The sequence below is a fragment of the Podarcis liolepis genome (genome assembly GCF_965112155.1).
Source record: "Podarcis liolepis genome assembly, chromosome: 5".
Taxonomy (NCBI): domain Eukaryota; kingdom Metazoa; phylum Chordata; class Lepidosauria; order Squamata; family Lacertidae; genus Podarcis; species Podarcis liolepis.
In genome coordinates this window covers 33,268,736-33,284,850 of record NC_139556.1, presented here as the reverse complement: position 1 = coordinate 33,284,850, position 16,115 = coordinate 33,268,736, and the positions used below count along the sequence as shown (strand labels likewise).

Sequence of the window (16,115 nt, the reverse complement as noted above, 5' to 3'; positions counted from 1 at the left end):
GTTCCAGTCGGATCCTGAAGTTTCCGCAACCTGAGGACCGCTTCTGTGCATGCGCATACCACTTCTGCGCATGCACATGCTGCAAAACCTGGTAAAATACTTCCAGATAAAATACTTCTGCATGCACATCCCGAAGTTTATGTAACCAGAGGGTTACGTAAACGGAGGTTCAACTGTACTTGTTTGTCAACTGAGAGGGCCAGTAGCTCAACACTGGGAAAGGATCAGGTCAGAATTAGAGTGCACATAATTAGCAATGCCAAGTTGCCCAAATAAGAGACAATAGAATGTTCTTTGCTGGCCAAGTACAATACAGTCAATGCCATCATTAAACTCTCAAGCATCCTAAGAACAACAAGGCTTCATATTGAGGTTCAGGACACTGCAAGAGGCAGAGAGTGCAAATGTAGATAGCAGAAGCATTTCATATCTTTGCATCCTGATTTGGAACATGTTGGCTGAGTCAGAAATAAGTCCCACTGAGTTCAATGAGGCTTACTCCTAGTAAGTGTGCTTAGGAGCACAGTCTTAATCAAGCACAGTTGGATTGAAATGAGAGAATGTGATGAACGTGCTTTTAATTCTTGTTCCTTTGAGCTGATACTGCAGTTTAAAAACTAAAAATATGACAAATATAACAAAAAATTAAAATTGGAAAGTGTCTTGATAATCTATGTGTGCCTGTGTCCTATTTCCAACCAAACGTATCCAGCATCACTAGCTTATAACATTTAAGAACCGGATTACCTGAATGGCATGGCTCGTAGCTTCCACCTGGCTGCTTGCCCACTGCTGTGTATCAGGGAGATCATGTGGGTATGGGAGAGGGTCATGTGACAACAGTTATTGCCCATGCTAATGCTGTCCATCCCAAGGCTGGTGGTGTTGGTCTGGGGAGTTACCATGCCTAATGAGTAGTACATAGATAGGCATTAGAAGGGTAGAACAGAAATCTCCAAATGCCTCCCATGTACTTTCCTCACTACATACATTATAAGAACAGTATGGAAAGCAACAGCCACACTGGTAAGGCAACTACAGGCTCCAGACAAGGATTTACAAGGACAGGCCTGTCCGCCTGTGGACATCTAATAATTACTAGTGAATGCTGCCCAAAGGAACATGTTACTACTTTCTCTGCTGTGGAACCCAGTGGGCGGAGGAATAACAGAGGTGTGGAACAGGCCTGGGATTGTTTTGTTGCCCATGTTCATATTTTTTGCTCTTTATAGGAAAGAAAGCGGAGGTGGTGTAATTGCTGTTAGATCAATGGAGCAAACAAACCAATTGAAAGCCATCAGACATTTCTGCAGTATGCAGTCAGCCACATGCTAAAATGCACTTAACCCAGGCTGGGACTTTTTAGTGGGTCAAGAAATTGACAAGAGAGGTAACAATAGAATAAGGGGTGACAAAAGTATTTCATAAAGAGAGGAAGGTGGGGGTTTGGACATGAAAGGAAATGTGTAGCAACAAGTGTGCGTGTATTTGGGGGGGGCAGGGTTGGGAATAAAATGGGGGGAGGTGGCATGCTCTTCCTCTCCCCCGCGCCTTTTTCTTCTAAAATGTGAAGTCATATATAAGTCTTGAGGAATGAAACAAATCTGAAAGCTTCTTCACTATGTCTTTTCTTCTCCAGGGCTGAGTTCTGAAGGAAACGTTTGTGCAAGTTTCACGCAGAAGCCAGCCGTACATAGAACTGATTGACTTGTCCTCATGATATCCCCAAGAAACTTCCTGCCCTATTTCTAACCCTTTTTTTAAAAAAGAAAACTTTATAACATAATCCTCTTTTTCCCCCTTTTCTTTTTTTGACTTTCAACAGTACAAGCAGTAGACAATCAGTGCCTGATCTACAGGGCTCTAGGTTTGATCCCTGTGGTGACTGAGCAATAGGTTAGCGTTTAAGTTTGAAATTGGAGAATTCCACCCTTTTTGGGTGGGTTTTCTGTAAAACATTAGAACAGGACTCCTACTTCTCTACCTCTTCTTCCCCCATCCCAGTCTCACCTCCTTGATTTCCTGCTCCACAGGTTTGCTAGCCTGCTTTATCTTGTGTCCCCCATTTTTTGAAGTTGGGGTTGTGTATTACAAAGGAGGAGAAGGAGAAAGGATCCCATTTCCTCTCTGTGTCCTGCACATCCTTCCGATCTCATCTCTACATACTGTCAAGAACGCTTTCGGCAAACTACCCTCCCTCCACACCCAGCCTTATACTTAAAGGGAACTGCAGATGTGTGTCTCTGTGCCCTGCCAAAGATCCATAATCAGTAGCAGAAGTGATGTGTATACAAAAGCCATGAATACATTTCCATTTAAACAGGAGCGCTTTGAAACTCCTTCACTGCCTGAAGTTTTTGTGATGCTATCAGGAGGAGGAGCAGCAGCAGCTCAGTTTCCAAACCTGTATCTTGTTAGATTGAGGCAATGAGAAATAGAGTTTGGTCTTTAAAATGCATTCTGTAATGTTTTCAAGTAATGGCATAAATCTGTTGCTGGCTGGGGTTTCAAACAGCACAACATTTTGCTTTTCTGATCTGCAACTGTGTTTTGTTTCTGACCTAAATGTTAAATCTCGAGCTTTTTTTATGCATTTCTGCACAGGAGTTTTATGTGTGCTGATTCAATTTATTTTATTGTCAGGCAACACCAACAGTATATTTGCACTGGACTACATCAGTGGTGCTTTAACGCTGAATGGGCCACTGGACCGAGAAAATCCTTTCTACAGTGCTGGATTTATTCTTACAGTGAAGGTGAGAGAGTCAGAGATGGGCTGTATTGGAGCAAGTGTTTCAGAATATTTCAAGGGAGAAGAAGGGAACATCGGTTGTGGCAGCAAAAGCTAAAGTGGAATTTCAGTTTAACCTGAAACTGCATAAATTTGGAGAATTTGGGTTTTGAAATGCAATTTATATGTGCAAATCTTAGGATTTCCTCAGGCACATAAAATTTTGTTCAATTTATAGCTTTGAATATTGAGTGCTAAGAGAGAGAGAAATTGTACCTAAATCATTGCCATTCTACTTGGGGATATGTATAGTTAAGAACAAACACATTTTGGGGAGTTTCAAAACTGAAATACTTTTGGTGGAAGCTGAATGCTTGCTATCGGTATTATGCTATTTCCAACTGAGAGGAAGTGGACCCATTTTGCATCATCCATTGACCACTGCTGTTGACAATGGGTCTTCATCCAGTCCAAATAAATGTGCACCATATCAGTAGCTACAACATGATGTAGTGGTTCCAACATTCAGGTGGTTCCAAAGATCCACCATGAAGCATATTTTTTCCTGCCCAGGAACATTCCTTAGAACAAACTTGGAATTGCTTGGTTTTGACAATCAGACCCAACTCCAACTCAAAAACACTTGAGTGGTACATATAGACAACAGAGATAATAGGACGTGCATGGTGAAGGAGAAAAATAATATAAGCCATTCCACATGAAGAGTTTTCAAGCGTGTATAAAACTGAGTGGTATCAAGAGTAAACGTGTGAAAAAGAAGTTGCATGCATTTTCAGTAAGTTTCCCAAAACAGTTAGGTGCTCTGTTTTTGTCCAATTCTGTTTATTCTTTTCCTTACTCAGTGCTATTAGATTTTAGATAAACCTAGGGCCATTTGTTAGATATCTCTGTGTCCCTAGGTAGCAAATTGGGTAATGCTATGGAGTTGAAGTTCCTGGAGAAATGCGTTTTATGGAACTGCCTGCTGGAACTAGATAATAAGAGTTCCTGATCAAGCTGAATGATAGGAGATTCAGGACAGGCAAGAAGCTGTACTTCTTTACCCAGTGCATTGTTAAACTCAGGAATTCCCTACCACAAGGTGTGGGCATGGTCACCAAAACTGGTCGACTTTAAAAGGGAAATTGGACAGATTCATGGAGGATAAGGCTATCAATGACTAGTAGAGATGGCATGGTGCTCATCAGACCCTTCTTACACAAGTTTGTCCATGCTGAGCAGAAATTACAGTGAAGAGGGGCAAAACATCCTGGTTAAAAAATGCCATGAAGAACCATGTTTCAGCACCTGAGAACTTCTCCCTCCCTCCCTGCACCAATCACAGGTGTTTAATTAAAATCAATACCAAGCCAACGAGCTGGTTGGAAACATATTTAGTAGTATGGATTCCACTAGGCTGGAGGGGTGGGGGATGGGGGAGAAAATCCATTTGTTAGAGGGGTCATTGATTGGGAGGTGGCAGGCAGTTTCCCAAGAAGTACTGATCCCCTTCCTTCCCCCTAGAAGGGCAGTACTTTGTCAAGGAGGGAAACTGGCATGCAATTACTCCACTTGACCTCTGCTGAGGGTCTTTCAGTGGAATTCTACATGGTCAATATGCTATTATCTCTATCCCTGAAATCCTGCTTCTTCTCCTAGTTCAGTTTTTGTTTAGTTAAAGAAAAATCTAAGTGAAGGCAGAATCTATTTTTAAATAGGGGAAAGGCTGTAGTTTCTTCACCCCTACTAAATAGATTCATGTGACTTTGCAGTCTAGTTCTCTGTCACCAAAATGCTATAGGAAATGGACTGGCAGCTGCAGATCAGTGGCAGGACACGTGTTCTGCATGCAGAAAGCCCCAGCTTTCCATTCCTAGCCTCTACAGGTAGGGCTGAGGAAAACTCCTGGTCCACAACTCCAGGAGACCCTCTCCCAGTCATTGTAGACGGTACTGAGTTAGATGGTCTGACTCAGTAGAAGGCAGCTTCCTGTGGTTGGTCTCATCTTGTCCTCTGGCTCTGGTTGTCTGCTACTACATAGGTGAAGATAAATAATGGTCCTTATTGTCTTCACTGAATAATTTGGCTCAAATGCTACAGATAAATTTCTCTACGTTAGGAAACCATGGCTGAGAAATATGGCCTTCTTCAAAAACTCACAGGTAGTTAAAAGGGAATTTGGATCAGTGAAATGCTGCTCTTAAACACCAAATGTTCATGGTGACCATGTTCCTCTTCATTTGGCACCTTTTTATCTCCTCCACCCACAATGTATATTCCTAGCCAATCAGGGACCCTACATCCAGTGAGATGAGATCATGTTGAGTGAGAGGACATGGGGGAAATGGTATAGTTCATTGGTAGAGCATCTGCTTTGCATGCAGGTTGTATCCCAGGTCCAGTCCCCGACATATCCAGGTAGGGCTGGAAATGTCCCCCCTCTAAAATCCTGGGGAGCTGCTGCCAGTCAAGGTAGACACTGCTGAACCAGATGAATCAACGATCTGATTCATTCTATGGCAGCTTCCTATATTCCTACTTTATGGCCAGTCATATTGGCTACATAGTGTTGTGTTGCCCAATTGCCCTATGCAATGTGATACTGTATTCCCCCCTCTTCCAGTACTTTGCTGTGAAGAAAGGCAATTAAATTGGTGCAGTCCAGTGCAGTAGAAGTGGGTTCATGTCCCCCAGACAATTATGGTCTCACTCCCTGCACTGTGTTCAGTGCCTTCACTGCCTGCCTTTTTAGCACCAGATAATGCATTCTGTTCTGCTCCACACAATGCATGAGCATAGCCCTGTTCACAGCACCCCATATTTCAATACATAGCTGCAAATACATCTCCAAAATCAATCCTCCAGCCTCTCCCCTTCCCTCCCATGCTGCTTACTGAGCTAGGAAAAATAGGCCTAGAGGTCAGAAAATTATTGTTGGTTTATCAATCTTTCATTTTTACTGAGGTGCACAAAACACAATTAAAACAATAAACAAAATAAATTACAAAATACGAAGTGGTTCCTAGGACCAAAATAGCAAGCTGATGCAGCTATCTTAAAGCAGCAGCAAAGTTCACAACAAAATAAATAAAGACCTGTGTGCTTTCATTTACATTGATCCCCCCCCCAAAAAAATTATTGTTTGCAGAATCTTGACTTTTCAAGCCAAATTAAATTAGGCATGGAGCTCTCTGGCTTTTATCCCATGTTTTTTTTTTAAATGGAAAATCTTCATGGAGTAAAATGTGGGTGGGTGGGTGTGCATCTGGGTACTGCTGAACTAGTTTCACCTTGTGCTTCTTTGCGCACTAATATCAGTTGCTTTCCTACCGCTCAGGGTAAATTCCCATTCCTTTTCCCTTGTTTGAAGAAAAATGGATTTTCTTTCTCTGTGTGTTTATAAGATTGTATTTATTTATTTTAATCCTTCAAGGTGTGGTTCTCAACATAGTCACATGCTGGATAAACAACATGCAAAAATCCCAAAATAACAGTGTTTCCCTTTTCCAATTTCCCTTCCTACAGGGGACAGAACTAAATGATGACCGCACACCTTCCAATGCCTCAGTGGTGACTACCTTCAATATTCTTGTCATTGACATAAATGACAATGCCCCTGAGTTCAACAGTTCAGAGTATAGTGTGGCTATTCCTGAACTAGCCCAGGTGGGCTTTGCTCTTCCTCTTTTCATCCATGTGCAGGATAAAGACGAGGTAAGACATGGGGGAACAAAACAAGATTAAATGCCTCTTCTACTGAGATTTTTATATATATATGAAAAAAATCTGCCTTCTTAAGTTTGTTCCTGGTATTCTTGGTTTATTTTTATTTTACATTAGAATTGGATAAGGACTCTTTAGCCATCTTAGTACTTCCATATCTGTATTATCAACATAACAAGTTACAAGGACCATAGAAACAATAAGTAGAAAACCAGCTTTTAAAAGGATGAATACACAAAGTCCATATTTTTCTAACATCCATGGCATCGTTCATTAGCTATGAATATGTACAGCATCTCACATCACTGCTCATACATATAGTTAAAATTAGAAATATTGCATTGCTTTTTAAGGCTGAACGTCAGTCAATTTTTACAAAGGCATGTACAGTGGTACCTCGGGTTACATATGCTTCAGGTTACATACGCTTCAGGTTACAGACTCTGCTAATCCAGAAATATTGCTTCAGGTTAAGAACTTTGCTTCAGGATGAGAACAGAAATCGTGCTCCGGCGGCGTGGCAGCAGCGGGAGGCCTCATTAGCTAAAGTGGTGCTTCAGGTTAAGAACAGTTTCAGGTTAAGAACGGACCTCCGGAACGAATTAAGTACTTAACCTGAGGTACCACTGTAATGCATTGTACATTAGACTGAAATTGTGACTCGGAAAAATTCTTGTTGCTATGTTCAGTTTTACTGTATATGTACCATCACCTTGGGTAAGCAATACACATGTAATTCGTGTTAACTCTGTTGTTTATATCTACAAAATAGTCTTCACATTTATGAAAAAGGATGCCCCATCCAGTTTTATATCTATCCCATTTATTTATTTTTTGTTTTGTTGGTAGTTATTTATGTGTTTATGTATTTATTTTTTCTGAAACCTTAATTAAAGTTGGACAGCCATGTTATAACCCATAATTTATTATGCTATTTGCCTACTGTAGGTTGCATTCCTGCATTTTAACTATTTGCCATCTTAATTGCAATCAACTATATAATACTAAATAATCCTTCACTGCAAGGAGACGAATGGCAAAATGTGCCAATATTAACTGGGGCAAACTGTGCAAGATAACCATGAAATGTGGAGAACAGTTTGAGTATTTTTCAAAACTTGCATCTTCTCAGCCCATAGAGTATTATTTCCTTCTGTAAGATGAGGACAATGTAGCTGATGAGTTCTAGCAAGCACAGTTGCCATTTTTGTGCAAATGAATTTCTTCCTTTCTCAAGTTGTGTTTATAAATTGAGATCCCCCCCCCTTTCCTGGTGACAATCACCAGTCTATCGAATTGAAAGCTTGGGTTGTTTCATCAGAATTCTTCCTTGGGTTCATTTTTATCTTGAATGCATAAAATGGCTATTTACATTCAAATGTATCTACAAGAATTAGAAATTCTGGCTGACACCAAGGAGCTTAGAATTTCATCTGCGGTGCTCACACTGACATCACCTCATTCTCTAGCTAAGAACTTTGGAATTGTCAAAGTAGAGCATTAACTATTTCCAAGAAAATTACGTGAGAATGAGACAGAAAAGAATACTAGCACATAACTAGATATTTGTCATCTCTTCCTTAAGTAGCCTTTCTCTTTCATACCACAATATTTGGGTCCAATAGAAATGCACCAACTGTTTTTGTTCGGCATTGTGACACTCCTGGGTTTTATGGTGACAGTAGCCTCTTTCAGATGTAAGTAGCTTTTGTGTCACTAACAAGGATTGGAGTCATGCTGAGCAGCCCAGATATTCCCCTGATTCTGCACCTACAGTGTGAATGTCTGTAGGAAGGGAGCCTTTGCATATGTGTGTGTATATATATATATATATATATATATAAAGTCTTCCATGGAACCAGGAACCTTAATTCTTTCCATGGAAGCCTTCCTGTGTACAACTGCACACACAGAGTCCTCCTCTGTACAGATGTTAACACTGTAAGGGCACAATGGAATGTATGACATCATGGGTGGGATCCACTTCTTGGTCCCACTTATATTAACATGGAAGTTAGCTAATAGCATCTGTTTCCAGGTATTGGGTTGTAAAGTCTTATCTCTGTCTCTCCAGATGGCTCCGTTCTTTAGGTTTCTTCTCACTGCCAATTTCTCTTCTTGGAACTTCCCAGAAACACTGTTTTCTCTGTGATTGGACCTAAGACCTTCACATATGTGCTCTCCCTATCACATACACACATCTTTCACTGCCTGAGGATTCCCCCAGTACAACTTGCCTGCAATATCACGGGCTTTTCCTCTGGAGCCATTAAAATAGCTTGTATTTATTACAGCAATGGGCCATTTCACTTAGGAATTCCATTACTTCTCCCCCTCCCAAAACCCTGGAGTTATGCTCTTCAATTACTCCACATATTTGGCTCATGCAATTCATGTCTCATTTCCTGTGCTACATTCAACCCTATGACCATGACACAATCTACAATATCTGCTTTAAAGGACTGTTGAAATCTCATGGAGATATCTCAAAAGGAGAACCTTTTCTGCTTTGCTATCATATGCTATCTTCCACCAGTATTTACTAGAAAAAATATGACAGACATTTCCTGTGTATTTGCTCCTGGAGGGTTAATTTAATTTACCCTGTGGTTTTACTTATTTAACTATAGCTAGATAAAACATCGTGAAATTTTTGTTTTGTTTTTTAATAACGTACATTTTGCTGCAAGGAAAATGGTGAGCGCTCATTTGTTACAAAAGAATGGCAGATCAGCATTTATTCTGTGGCAGTGCTGCACACTTTCTCTTAAGAAAGTTCACATTCTTTGCATATTTTATGGTGGGGAAGAATCATTTTCATATATTAAAATATTCAAAGTCATTATTTTCACAGCATTGGGTGCTCATGGCCTCCCACAATCAAAATGATGGGGTGTGTGGTGCTGTGGTCTAAACCACAGAGCCTAGGACTTGCCAATCAGAAGGCCAGCAGTTCGAATCCCTGCGACGGGGTGAGCTCCTGTTGCTCGGTCCCTGCTCCTGCCCACCTAGCAGTTCGAAAGCACATCAAAGTGCAAGTAGATAAATAGGTACCGCTCCAGTGGGAAGGTAAACGGCGTTTCCGTGTTCTGCTCTGGTTCTCCAGAAGTGGCTTAGTCATGCTAGCCACATGACCTGGAAGCTGTCTGCGGACAAACAACGCCTCCCTCAGCCTATAGAGCAAGATGAGCACCGCAACCCCCGAGTCGTACCTTTACCTTTTTAAAGGATCACTTAGGAATTAAAACATTAAGGCATCACCACCTTATGCTTCTTAGCACTTACGATAATCTTTCTTTTGGCTAGATGGTGAATCTTTTATCAAAGTATATGCTACTGGTGAACCAAATGCTGCTTTAGAACCTCCCCAAAGCATCTGGGAGATGTAGTTTTCAAGAGTTGCAAAAATCCCCAAACCCCACGCACATGTAAAACTGAGACAATTGCTTTGGAAAGGAAGAATTTGAAAGAAGCGCTGCAGTCAGCATATAGATGCTGCTTCCTAGCAGGGGCATAAATAGATATTAGTACTTGTGAAGCTGTGATGCTGGCAAGGGGGAATGACGCAGGCGCTCACAATGGGCATGCATATAGAATGGCAGGATTACTCATCTGAAAAGGCCTCTTGGGGAAAATGAGAATCATTTTTAGAATCTTGCTGAAATAATTTATTTACCCTGCTGAAAAGCCTCCCCAGCCGCCACACCAAAACAGAAACTATATCGGTATAGTGAATACTAATGAACCTTTCCTTTACGGAAGGTGCAGGATCATTTTACCTGCCGCTTTATTGTTGGTGCTACATCTCAAGAAAACATGTTTAACATATCGGAAACCCATTTAGGCTGAATAGTTTGATTTACTTTTTCCTGTTTTTCTCACATTTCCCATTTGCTTTTGTGTACTTTAAAAAAAAATTCAGTTTTTTTGAACTGATTTTGATAGTGCTTATTTCTCCTGTGTTGTTTTAGAAAATGATTGAGGGCTCTAGCAGAGAGTACTTGTCCTGTTCGTTAGATAGGGTTGGGAGGGAGTCAGCAGGCTGAATTTGGACTTCCACCACAGACTTTGACTTCTGCTCATGAAAGGCTGTTAATCCAACTTGCTAACGGAGATTTCAAGGAGGCTACTTTCTTTTCTTTTGGCCAGTTTTTCACTCCCTCTGCAACCCACATCATCACCTCCTCATACTGTTCTGAAAGGGTTAGAGGTGATGCTATGGGGTGTAATGGGAGGGGAGGACCTTGAGCCCTAAGCAGAGCTTCATCTTCAGATGCTCCTGCTGGAGGAACTGAAGTCTAGATCCAACCCAATGTTTGCAACTGTATTTTCACTACACGTTGGTACTATCGACTCAATGGTCCCTGAATGTACTGTGGGGAAAATGGTCTTTTGGCCATTCAGGAATGGAAATGTTTGGCTGTTAAAGCCCACCAGCAATTTCCCCCCAGCAATGATAAATAAATAAATATATAAACAGCAATAATTTCTAAGACACTCGAAATGTAAAACGGAGGCAATTGTCTTGCAAGTGAGACCCAGAACTACAGTACCACCATTCCTTGTTTGTTTAGGATTAAGACAAAACACACACACACAGAGAGAGAGAGAGAGAGAGAGAGAGAGAGAGAGAGAGGGAGAGTCAAAGAATTAGAGTAATCAATTAAAACCATGTTGATCAACTCAATAATGTTTTGTACACAGTTTTTGGTTGGGGAGCTGCATCACATATGTGAGTTTCGAAGGATAGCTACATTTTGGTTGGTATGTTGTTTGAAGAACTATGAATTAGGTCAACTGTCATTAAAATGTGCACCAAACGTCTTCCATTATCCCATTAATGGATTGCTGCCACTGGTCAAGTTGATAATTTACACTGTGTGTGTGTGTGTGTGTGTGTGTGTGTGTGTGAGAGAGAGAGAGAGAGAGAGAGAGAGAGAGAGAGAGAGAGAGTACATTGTTTTCCCTCCATTTGCTTTTCATGTGATATACAGTGGTACCTCCAGTTGCGGACAGCATCTGTTCGGGAGCTCCAGTCAGATCCCGAGGTTTCTGCAACCAGGGGGACCACTTCTGCACACACGCATGTGGTGGTGAAGCGCTTCTGCGCATACACAGAAGTGATCTACCACTTCTGCGCATGCACGTGCGGCAAAAACCCGGAAACATACTTCCGGGTTTCCGCTTACATATTCCGAATTTTACGTAACCAGAGGGATATATAAACAGAGGTACAACTGAAATGTAAAATTATACAATTCCCTTGTCAAAGAAAAGATCATATTTTGCTGCCGCCCCTTTGGCACTTTCCATGCTGTTCTGTAGTCTAGAGGGTCTCCTCTTTCTCTGGATTTGAGGGTGCTGTGGCATGCAGCCTGATGCATTCAGTGTTTTCTCTGTTGTCTTCCCCACCCTTCCAGAACTGATTGTGGTGATTAAAAATAAAACAAAATGTCATTTTCACACACAGTCCTGCCTAATGTGGATAGGCAAAGTTCTGTCAAGGCATTTAAGGACTCGAGTGCCATTATTTAAACAGTTCCTACAAGAAGGAACATGTTAGTTAACATTGCTGGGAACCTCACAGAATCAGACTTGCTTGTTACCTCTGAGGATGTGGACAGGCTGCTTGGACGAGTGAAACCAACCACCTGTCTCCTGGATCCTTGCCCATCCTGGCTAATAAAAGCAAGCCGGGAAGGGCTGGGCGATGGGCTTCGTGGGGTGGTGAATGCTTCCCTCCGTGAGGGAGCCTTCCCACACCCGCTGAAAGAGGCGGTTATTAAACCGCTTCTTAAAAAACCATCTTTAGATGCGGCCACGATGGCCAACTATCGCCCAGTCTCAAATCTTCCATTCCTGGGCAAGGTGATTGAGCGAGCGGTTGCCGAACAACTCCAGGCACGCCTGGAAGAAGCGGACCATTTGGATCCCTTCCAGTCGGGATTCAGGCCTCATCATGGGACTGAAACTGCCTTGGTCGCACTGGTTGATGATCTCCGGCGGGCTAGGGACAAAGGTGAGAGCTGTTTCCTAGTTCTGCTGGATCTCTCAGCGGCGTTCGATACCATCGACCATAGCATCCTTCTGGACCGTCTTGAGGGGCTGGGAGCTGGGGGCACTGTTATACAGTGGTTCCGCTCCTTCCTCCTGGGCCGTGTTCAGAAAGTGGTGGTGGGGGATGAGTGTTCAGACCCCTGGGCTCTCACTTGTGGGGTGCCTCAGGGTTCTGTCCTCTCCCCCATGCTTTTCAACATCTACATGCGGCCGCTGGGAGAGATCATCAGGAGGTTTGGGCTGGGTGTTCATCAGTATGCGGATGATACCCAGCTCTACCTCTCTTTTAAATCAGAACCAGTGAAGGCGGTGAAGGTCCTGTGTGAGTGTCTGGAGGCGGTTGGAGGATGGATGGCGGCTAACAGATTGAGGTTGAATCCTGACAAGACAGAAGTACTGTTCTTGGGGGACAGAAGGCGGGCAGGTGTGGAGGATTCACTGGTCCTGAATGGGGTAACTGTGCCCCTGAAGGACCAGGTGCGCAGCCTGGGAGTCATTTTGGACTCACAGCTGTCCATGGAGGCACAGGTCAAATCTGTGTCCAGGGCAGCTGTTTACCAGCTCCATCTGGTACGTAGGCTGAGACCCTATCTGCCTGCGGACTGTCTCGCCAGAGTGGTGCATGCTCTGGTTATCTCCCGCTTGGACTACTGCAATGCACTCTACGTGGGGCTACCTTTGAAGGTGACTCGGAAACTACAACTAATCCAGAATGCGGCAGCTAGACTGGTGACTGGGAGCGGCCGCCGAGACCATATAACACCGGTCTTGAAAGACCTGCATTGGCTCCCAGTACGTTTCCGAGCACAATTCAAAGTGTTGGTGCTGACCTTTAAAGCCCTAAACGGCCTCGGTCCAGTATACCTGAAGGAGCGTCTCCACCCCCATCATTCTGCCCGGACGCTGAGGTCCAGCGCCGAGGGCCTTCTGGCGGTTCCCTCATTGCGAGAAGCAAAGCTACAGGGAACCAGGCAGAGGGCCTTCTCGGTAGTGGCGCCCGCCCTGTGGAACACCCTTCCAGCAGATGTCAAGGCGATAAACAACTACCTGACATTCAGGAGACATCTTAAGGCAGCCCTGTTCAGGGAAGTTTTTAACATGTGATATTTTATTGTATTTTTGGTTTTTATGGAAGCCGCCCAGAGTGGCTGGGGAGGCCCAGCCAGATGGGCGGGGTATAAATAATAAATTATTATTATTATTATTATTATTGTGAGTAAAGATCAAAGGAGGATCTTGACTACTGGAAAGCATGTCGGTAGGTAATATAGTACTGAGTTCTTGTGTGGAACCTCTGCTTTAATTCAGCTTCTTGCTAATTGTGGAAAAGCAGTGCTTTAGCAGCCCTGAGTGCGACAAACCTCCTTTCCATGAGTATAAAGAAAGCTGCTACAGAGTACAAAAATCATGTTGTGAAACATGTTGGTGCCATATTTGGGCCCACATGACTTATGGGGAGACAACAACAGAACTTTGACAGTGAGAAGATGGAGAGAACAACGATCCCATGATGAGACCAATATGATGGCTTCTGAAAGGAACGAACATTTCACATTGTCATTTCCACAGAGCATTGTATTTTTCAGTGGGCAGTTGTGTTTCCTTCAGTGGACAGCTAGAGGAGTGGTTTTTTAGAAGAACAACCCAATAAGTAAGACAGAGAAAGGGAGAAAAATTTAAGACACACAGATTTACAGGGACATATCTGACAGAACCTATCATAGTATTTCAGCATTCATGCAGGAGCTGGCCTAGTTCAGGGCAGAAAGGGAATTGTTCAGTTCACCAGGGAAAGCAACTAAATAAATATATGGAGAGGCAATTGAGATCAAGACAAGTTTTAGTTGTTTTTAGCAACAGCTTTAGGGAAAACAAAATATGCTCTTTTAGAAATGTTTTTTCCTTCTGTAAAATGGAGGTACAATTTTTTAACTTTGAAATGAATTAATACTGAAGTTTAGTCATGATATACATGCATATAAGTTGTTTTGATCCTTCCTCACTACTGCAGTCTCTTATAGACTGTTGTCATTCTCTGAATCCCATGACTTGTGTTGACACATTTATGGCAGAGAAATGGCCAATAACTGAACACAAGAGTTCAGCTATTGTCTCCTGTCACAAAGCCATATAGTGGGATAATTATTTTGCCTCTGCCACATTAAAGTGTGGGCAGTTCAGAATTACATTCCTGTCCCCAGTTGATTTGCTAGAAAAACTGGGCAATGTGATGTTGAAAAGTTTGGCTTTTTTTTGCTGTTGGTGCTGATGACACTTAAATGTTATATGTATTTTAAATGTGAAGCATTTTACATAAGTTGTAGGAAATGACCAGGGAGATCTGGTCTCAACTTTCTGCTCAGTCTTGAAACTTGCTCGGTGATCTTGGGCCAGTCACACACATTCAAAGCTAACCTGTCTCACAGAGTTATTGCAAGAGTAAGTAGAATCAAGCATTTGCCACAACGCTTAACTCCTCAGGGAAAGGGTAGGCTTTTTAAAAAAATGTAATAAGTAAATGGCCATATTGACATTCCATCAAGTGATGAGATGTTGAGGTGTTCATTTGTTTATTATAATCTCCTTGCTCCAAGGCGGTAAGGGTTGTGGCAAACACTTGCTTTACTTTTTAGCATTACACTAACCCTGTGAGGTAGATTAAACTGGGAGAGAATGACTGGCCTGAATACCTTAGAGGAAGGAATATGCTGACATGCATATCTCTCCTTTCACTGTGGAGCACAGGGCAGCATAAATGGGGTCATTTTATTTTATTCTGGCAAAACCTCCATGAGGTAGATTAGGCTAAGAAACAGTGGTCGCTTAAGGGCACCCGCAGAGTTTTCATCATAGCTTGACAGGGATTTGAGCTCCATTCATTGCACCACAATGGCTTGATTCCATATCCAATCATTCTATACATTAGAAACTTTAATGAGACTGCTATAATGCAAATAGTTGCATTATTTGCTATGATACTGTCAGGGAACTGCCATCAGAGGGAAGAGGAGAGGTAAGACGCTCCAGTGATGCAGGGGAGGGAACTAGCAAGGAGAGAGAGAGAGATTCCAAGGGGGAAGGAAATTCAGGGGACACCAGGGAGAAAGGGGAAGCTGAGAGTATGGCGGAGGGGAGGCTCCAAGACTCTTCCAGTGAAATCAGCGGAGAGAGCACAGGACCTCCGCTTGGCACGCCCACGCTGCGCAGAAGGCTTCCACGCAGGGATTCTAGGAGGAGACTTGGAGTCAAGCAACTTTTATGTTGGAAGAAATTTAGGTCACGCCCACTGACGGATTCTGCCAGTGACTAAGACAGCCGCGTTTCAAGGGCTGTCAAACCAGGGAAAGTTTTAGCTATACGACTAGCTTGGAGCAGTTTGCAGTTTACGCACAAGCAACCCCAATTCCCATTACAGATACTTCCTTTACAGAAACAAGATCATGTCCCAAACTGAAAAGCCAGAAATCAGGCCCCTTGTCCAAAATTTCACAGCCTAAATATAGGGGAGAAGAGCCTGTGGCACCCACATATGTTGTTGGATTCCTACTCTTATCAGGCCCAACCAGAATGATAAATGGTCATACCAGTTTCCAGTACATTTCAA

General features: G+C 42.7%; 1 protein-coding gene across 1 annotated transcript in view; it reads left to right on the top strand.

Annotated features, from left to right (window-relative positions):
- CDH23 (cadherin related 23) overlaps positions 1 to 16,115 on the top strand; it is a 400,272-nt gene that overhangs the window by 178,244 nt on the left and 205,913 nt on the right. The window contains exons 10-11 of the mRNA XM_083503046.1: positions 2,644 to 2,756; positions 6,257 to 6,445. Coding sequence (XP_083359172.1) covers positions 2,644 to 2,756; positions 6,257 to 6,445 — 302 coding nt within the window. The remainder of the gene's footprint in view (positions 1 to 2,643; positions 2,757 to 6,256; positions 6,446 to 16,115) is intronic.